The 8302-nt window shown below is 38.8% G+C and overlaps 1 protein-coding gene across 1 annotated transcript; it reads right to left on the bottom strand.

Moving 5' to 3' along the window:
* Positions 1 to 681: 681 nt before the first annotated feature.
* On the bottom strand, positions 682 to 7929 carry LOC142946743 (pyroglutamyl-peptidase 1-like). The gene is made up of 5 exons (XM_076088224.1): positions 7771 to 7929; positions 6121 to 6173; positions 4403 to 4519; positions 3765 to 3997; positions 682 to 2970 (listed from the first exon to the last, which is right to left on the bottom strand). The coding sequence occupies exons 1-5, from the start codon at positions 7802 to 7804 to the stop codon at positions 2775 to 2777; spliced, it is 633 nt and encodes a 210-aa protein (XP_075944339.1). The 5' UTR covers positions 7805 to 7929; the 3' UTR covers positions 682 to 2774.
* Positions 7930 to 8302: the final 373 nt, after the last annotated feature.

Below are 8302 nucleotides of genomic sequence, written 5' to 3'. Positions count from 1 at the left end.
TTTATTTAGACAAAATCACTCACAGCCTCAACATATTTTAAACCCCACACAAAACGTGATCTATAGTCTACTAGATTGACCACTTTTATTGTGTTTTTATTGGTATTTTAGAAATGTTTCTACAGTATTCAATGTGAAGAATAATATTGCTATTGCTAAGCCCATATGTGTGTCAAAATCTAACCATGCTTTCAATATGTATTCACCAGAAGGCTGAATTACTAAGCAAGCAGGATGATCCAGCCAGTCATTATTACACCGGAACAATAGCAAAGTATGTAATCAGAACATTACAATGGCATTAATACCAAAATGTCTAAATTCTTGAAAAAAAGAGCGTTGAACAGAGTGTAAACAAGCTGTTGTTAAAGCCCCTGTGGTGTGCTACCTATAACTGGGAGCTGACAGCTTTATTATTTTCTCTTACTCCTGAACAGTTAGCTTACAGTATTAGCACTTATGCAAAAGTGAACAAACAGCACAGTATTGATGTACAGGCAATACTTTATATCTACGACAGTAGATGCCAGGCCAACTATTGACACAGAGGTGCTTCAAAGTCACGTCTGTGATCTTTGATAGGCCTTTTGTGCCAACTCTACTAACTTAATGCTTTTAATAAGTTTAACTAAGGAGTGGAAAAAGGAGTTGTAATAATAAAGACAAAGATGTTACTTGTAATGCTTTTAATTCTCTTTATTTCAAAGCCTTTCCTTTTAAAAGCCAATGTTACTTATACTGTAACAGTGCTTTGTTAATGTCATAAGCAGAAGACACCTTTCAGAGGATTCTCCCGAAACAGAGAAACTCACGATAAATCACAGAGCCATAATATTATTGTACAACAGAGCACAAACCGAGATAAAAGGAAAACAATATTCAATATTTTTGAGGTAGCCACACATCTGACTGGACCGCATCAGTAATATATCTTTGAACAGACCCGCTGAGTATTTTTAAGGCCTTTTCATAAACACGCATAAACAACATCAAGGCACAGGGTCAGAGGTCACCTCATGTGTAAAGTTGAGGCTTTCACTTTTGCGAGTAGACATTTTAGGGGCAGCTCCTCCACATCCCGTTTACTTCTCAGCACCCACAATAAAATATCAGCACCGGTAAACGCAGAACTAAAACCTGCCTGACATTTCAACAGGTATGTTAGAGATTTTTAAACCAAGATTTAAGTTGAATCACAAAAGACAAAAAAAATTTGGTCTGAGAAGCAGTTCAGTTCAGGGCAGTGCTCCAGGGTGCTACTTTGTGGTACAAACCATGGGACTCAATAGCAATTAAAAAGACACACACTGCTAAAGAATAATACCAATTTACTCAAACTCACTAGCAAATTGCTTAACTGATTAAAAACTCAATGAAAGGCCATGACACCACAGTGTTAGTTACCTAAGAATAGCCAAGACAGTTTACGACAACTACTTTTTCTGGGTAAACGCGGGATGCTGAAGCAGAATGCACGCCATTCAAAGCTAAAATTTAAATTACAACGGACTGAAGCGCTGACATGGGCTGTTGCGACGACTCAGCAGCCAAGGACAATCCAATAAAAACGTCATAAAACAGAACATTTACAACTGGGAGAAGCACCATTACAAACACATTGTTTGAATCTGCTGGAGTTTGTTTAAGAGGTCAGAACAAACCAAAGCTCAGGAAAATAAAGGAAAACTCACCTATAAAGCAGGATACCTCACATGCATCACTATCATTTTGTGTATGTCTGAAAAGCTACATATTTAAAGTTAAAGTGACTAAAATAAAAATATTTAATGGAAGCATTCACACGGCTACAATTGCTGTTCATACTCCAGATTAAGTAAAAATTCAAAAACAAAATAAAGAAAGTGCTACAGAAACAAAATTCCAGGCCCAACTCTGACTGAACAGACAGTCCAACTTCATCAAATCAAATCCTCAGATAAAATTAAGCACATATATGTGATTCAATAAAGGGAACAGAAAGCTTTGTTTTTATCAATGAATTTAAAACAGAGCTGCACAAAAAAAAGAAAAACTTGGGATTTTGCAAGTTTGATCTTTAAATGATGCAAACTGTTTAAAAAGTTTGATTAAATCACAGGTATTCTAAAGAGTAACTCGTATATAAAATGAACAAGAGAGAAAACATGTACTACTATATTCGGTGTAGTACACAACTTCAAAACACAGCTCACTCAGAGGAAACAGTTTTATTCAGTATTAAGATTTCTGTGATATTTTCTCAAATAACTGTGCATCCATAATACAATTCCCTGCAACTAAAGGACTGAACTTGAGATCTGTAAAATAGCATTTTACAGCCTGGGGGCCAGATCTCAGTGGGTGGATTTGTGTTGTTTTTTTTGTCAGAATTGGGCCGACAAAATTGGGGGAAATATGAGCTGGAACCAACCCGTTCCCTGATTTAAATAACCTTTGTAAAAGAAGGCAAAATTACAACTTCTTATAAAGAAAAAGGACTCAAGAAACAATTCAACATCAAGTGTGAAACAGCACAGTTAGGCTTGAGACTCCCATTTTATCTTCTCGCCATCGGGAGACATTAAAGCATAACTGAGTCAGGGCTACAAAAACATGAAGCAAAAAACCTAAAACAAAGAGAAACAAACGCTTGAGACATGTGATACTCTGAAGTTTTCATTTTGTCCAAATGAGGACAACAATAAAAAAGGAAAGAAAGTTTGGCTACTTGTGGTTAAGTGCAATTTCTCTTGTGTGTTGAGGGCTGGAGAGGCTGGTTGGCATCTGGAGGTCACTTAGTGGAAGTGCTGCTGGCAGTGGATTTTCTCTTTGGCCTGGTCCAGAAGCTGAAGCATCTGCTGGATGATGGCCTGCAGCGCACGGCCCAGGTCTTCCCCGCTATAAGGCTTTTCAAGAGGAGGCACATGAACGAAGGCGGAGCGACCACGGCTCAGGTACAGAGACGTGTAGTAGGTGAAATCACATAAATACCTGTTAGGCAAGAAAGCACAGCATCAAATGACTGCAAGTCTCTGCATACCATCAACATAGATCAGCTGCACACATGAACAGGATTATCAGGACTATCAGGACTTATCAGGACTAAGGCCATATAGTAGTATGCAGAGAAGATAACTTTCAGAGACTGTTTACCATAACCAGCTAGCACATTGGCGTACTATTTTGACATCAAGTTACAAGCAGAACAGGCTCACTATACGACTAAATATATTACTTTAATTACATTGATGCAAATGTACGCTATGTCGCCTTTTAGTTGATGGTTTACTATTTAAAATGTGCACTTCCATTGTTGTGTGACGTCATACTACTACTTCTTTGTGGAGTCGGGGTAGATGTATTTGCCCTGATGTTACAAGTAGGAACTCTGACTTTGAGGGCGTTCTATTGTACTTTTTCTACTAGGAGGTTGGAAATCTTTGACTTCCGAGTTGTCTTGAAGTTACAAGAAAATCTAGTATAGAAATGCCAAAGTCACACTCAGTTGCCAGATTTTCTAAAGGTACCTAGCTCAAACCCTCCCTTCATGAAAGTTAGAAAGTTAAATTTTGATTTATAGATGTTTTGTTACTATTAAGCATCCTACCTTTACTCCAGACTTTGTTGCACACAGTTTCACGTTGGCTGTCAAACTAACTACACCCAATTATGCAGATAGTAAATATCACGTACGGCTGATTTGTGAGGTGACTGCGTCATCATGTCCCTGTCCCTCAGCAACCAAAAGGCTGATTCTAAATGTAAAAAGTAAAGTTAATAGTTACCTTCCAGCGTCTTTGGAGACGGACACAGTTACTCCCAGCCCCGAGGCCGTCACTCTCTTACAGACTGATTCCATGTCAATAACTGAGTTGATGCAGTCCGGGCCTCCCACAATGCAACACTGTGAATCAGGACAGAAGCTGCTGTTGTCGAGGCCCTTGTAGCCGTGATTTCTGCCACACTTCTCCAACGTGACGGTGGTGGCCATACCCGAGACTCCAACATGAACTACCAACTGGCAAACAAAGGAATCAATAAAAACACAAGTCAGAATTAATATCAATATTACATATTACAACACATCTCTGGCAGCTCTCCATTTGTTTGAACCATAAGTGTCTGAAAAAGATTAGAAATGCACTTTTATTTGACACAAAACACAGATTTAAGTAGCAGTGTTCACAGTTTTTAATAAGCTAGCATCAGAGCCACACTGAAGCCAGTAATGTATCGCATGTATTGTTGTTATCTGATTGTTCTCAAGGCCGAGCAGATCCAATTATAACTTACATTTCCCTTTACACAAGACCGGAAGCCTGTCAATAAAATCATAACCTGGAACTGAGGCAGACAAGAGTTCCTGTATTCCACCTTTAAAAGTGGAATAAAGTGGAGCGGTCACAGCACGTTTTCTTCTTACCAGTGGATGATACTTCTTCCATAATGAAGGAACCAAACTCTGGACTGTCTGGTACTCTACAGGAACCTCGGATACATGCAAGTTCACTTCACCGCCCAGTCCGAGCTTCTTCAGTTCCTGTCGGCACAAACGAAAACATAAAACCTAAAATACTTTCCTGCATCTTAAAATAGATGGTTTTAACCCAAACATCTTACAGTGGTGAATGGGACTATGAGTAAAGCTAGAAGGTGGACCTTTGAGCTTAGATAACACACAAGTTATGAAACTCAAGATAACCTTGATGAACAAAATGTAATCCTTTTTGGTAGAATAGCAACTTTTATTTAATCCTTTTTCACGTCTGCAACTCTGTATTAATTTAATAAATTAACGCTGCTCATTGCTCTCTTTGCCTATTCCCTCATCACTCACTGCCCACTGAAAATATGTCCATAGATGTGCCTGTTGTCAGCTTAAGAGTCTATCGCAAAAGATGTATCATCTTAAGTTTAAAACAATACTTTCAATCACAAAAAAATAATCAACATTCAGAGAAATCCAGTGAGAACGTGCGCATTTCTTCCCGACTGCAGCTGGCCTTAAATTAAACAAGGCCCTCTTATTTAACGTTAAGCCTTCGCTGTAAACCTGACCTGTTACAGTTTTTACACAGTTCAGCTCTTTTTATTTTAAAAACAGATATATTTTACATAATTTATTTCATTGTAAATTTCTATTTTAAATACATAGTTCTTGACTTTAGCAGTACTTGTTTTTCGCTATGCACATAAGCACTAAGGCAAATTCTGATTGGTAAAAAACCAGAACCAATGCTAATGATCATTGGCCAAATGTTTCTGTGAAACGTTATTTGACTTCAAGCAGGTAGATTTAGGCGATTTAGGTAGGCGTTTTCTTAGAGGAAAGGTGTCTTTAATGTTTGTTGTCCTTTCCAAATAACATTATTTCACACTTATCTTATTAAAAAAAACAAAAAAAATGGAACTGCAAAACTAAACAATCGTCATAAATTCTATGAGAAAAGCAAGAAACAAAATAATGCAATCGTAAATATTAATAGTATCATAAATTGTCAAATTCACAGCCAGTGGACAGACACCTCCCCCAGTCCCCTGCAGGACAAGGAGCCCCGGACACTGACCCCCACTTGTATTGAAAAGAGGCTTGTTTGACCACGTCTGTGACCCCGCCACAAAGCGGCCTTTTGTTTGCCTTTTAATATCCTTATCAAGTCCGTCTAGACACCCTGACAACCACTGTCATCCCCCCACATGCAGCTTCCCCAGCAGGACACAGAGAGCGTCCGACACACTGCAGCCCCGCGTGAAGCCGGCCGGTAACTATCGGAGCATCATGTTAACGCCACAAAAACAGGCTCAACGTGAGAAGTTAAATTAGGAAAAGCCACGCTTGCTCTTATTTTATTGCATTTACTAACATTTAACATGAAGACTATTTAAGTCGTGGCTAAAAACATGGTGAGCTTTATCAGTTTGCCATATTTAAGAGGTGATCAATAGTGATGGTTTTTTTTGTCCAGAATAAATATAAAGCATTTTGGAAAAGCTTAAGGACTTGTTTAGTCTTGTTTAACTACATTAAGAAAGGCTAAATAGGGAATTACAATAGTTTTAATCGACAATCCTGCTCATGCTAACACCACAGATATAATAAATACATGTGCATTAAAACAGCAATAGAGGGGGGAAACACACCTGTACTGCTACCCAGCTGGCGTTGACCGTGTGCTCACCAAATGGCCCAAAACCTGCAAAACACGTTCATTATTTTGGTTGCTGTCCTGCATTTACATTATGTTAACGACTATGCAGTCTGTTTGGCTTCTACACATGATCACATGAATATGCATTTCCACAAACAGAAATGAACCACGTTTGTTCTTTCAACGTATATAAGTGCAACTGTATTTCTGGTGGGATCCCTTCGACATATTTATCATAATAAAATAACAAAGTAAATACATTTAATTCTGGAAAAACAGATACTGAATGTAAACTATTAACAGTAAACAGACCTGAAACTTCCAAAATACTAGATTTTCAGAAAAACAAAAGACTCTACAGTGGTGCAGCATGCTGCTTTCCTTGAATTACCAAATTAAAATCACTCCCCATCACTAAACGTCGCTCCATGCATCACTCCATACGACCTATAAAATCACAGCAGCAGCCTATGGATATTCACTCAGGCTTGTTTATGTAGGGATCTATACCTGATCCCCTTCCACCACCCTCACAAGGGTCAGTGGGTCCCTGGGGGTTGGGTGGAGGGGGATCAGTCTGTCTGACAGGCTGCTGAAAAGGAGCAGAGCGAGGGGCCGGCAGCTGCCAGCCGGCTCGCTATTGTGAAGGCGCTGTTCCCAGGCAATCGACACAGCTCCTATCAGCCGGGACTGCAGGCTCCTGCACCCCTTTGTGTCTGAAAAGTCACTGCTTCTGTTATCCTCCACAGATCCAGTGTTCAACACTGTAGTTTGTGCGATTAGAGAATAATAGTTTTAAGTGGCTGGAAGTGAAGTTACAATCAATCTTGTTTTTCTTAATTTTTATTTAATTAATTAAATAGGGATGCAAAGTGTTTTTTCCTAAAATGAAACATGCAAGGCAGCTTCCATGACAGACTTTCATGTCATAATACAAAGCCATGCAGAAGAAACACTCAGACACTCTTTCTTTGTCAGAAACGTTGAAAAGGGAAACACGATCACAACAAAACACCTCCCTGAGATACTCGTGAATCCTACTAAATACTAAATATTAGAGTAAAAGGTAATAGTTGCATGATTGCTCTGTCTGTCGACTACAAACATCAACGTGATAGTTATATCTTTGATATCGTGCTGATATGAACCCTAAACTGTTTGAGAGAACTTTGATTTGACTATTGTCTCTATGAATCACGGACACATTTCTATCATTAACGTGTTTCACAAAGATTTACACAATTGGGATTCTACCAGCATTACACGTCTGCTGGGTGATGTTGGTGTGTATATTTATTCACGCTTAGTTGAACATGTCGAGCTTGTTTTTGTTTGATGTGGCCTTTGAAGAAAGACAGTAAACAAAACAAAGATAATTTCCCCATGCTCGTCAGTAGCGGTTATAATGTAAATATAGAAACATACTTGAATACCACTGATACTACGCGATTGTTAAAACTGTAAGCAACACGTTTCAACTGTGTACACGTCCAGCGGAGTGAAGCAGTGAGAGCCTGACGCCATTAACGTTAGCAGCTGTCATCGGCACAACTTTTCCTCCACTTCACACCTAATGTTCAGTTTACCGACAAAGACGACACAACAAATGGCGGCAAAAACAAAACAAAAAAAGAAGCCCAACCTGTAACGACCACAGTCCGTTTACTGTTATCCATATCCCGTCCTGTTGCAGAGGTTTCGTCGCCTTTTCTTTTTTTCCGGTCTTTATTTTTGAGCCAGGACCGTAAAGAGAGCCAGTACCCTCCACAGCTGAAGGCTCCGTCTGCCACACACAAATAACAAGCGGCCCTGCTCGCTGCGTGATACGTGACGTCATCACGTTAGCGATGGGACGCCGAGGTGACGCAATGAACAAATACAAATATATAAGGTGTGCAGTGAATGGAAAATAACCAAATAAACAACTAAATCCAACAAACTACACACTGAATGGCATGTAGACGAAATTATACAATTATTTAGAAATAAATAATATATTATATAGTATGAGAAAATTACAGAAAGACAACAACAGAAATCTTTAACAACAACTCAGTTGAAGCTTCAAAGCATGTGTTTTACCACTCTTAAAGGATTTCCACATATTTTTTTTTTAATTCGTCAGAAAATGTAAATAGTTTAACTGTAAATAAAAAAAAATCCCCTTCCTGAAT

Source organism: Anarhichas minor, unplaced genomic scaffold (genome assembly GCF_050575085.1).
Source record: "Anarhichas minor isolate MPS153535 unplaced genomic scaffold, ASM5057508v1 ptg000010l, whole genome shotgun sequence".
Lineage (NCBI taxonomy): Eukaryota > Metazoa > Chordata > Actinopteri > Perciformes > Anarhichadidae > Anarhichas > Anarhichas minor.
The sequence above is the reverse complement of the archived record's forward strand: the minus strand, read 5'-3'. Positions and strand labels throughout refer to the sequence as shown.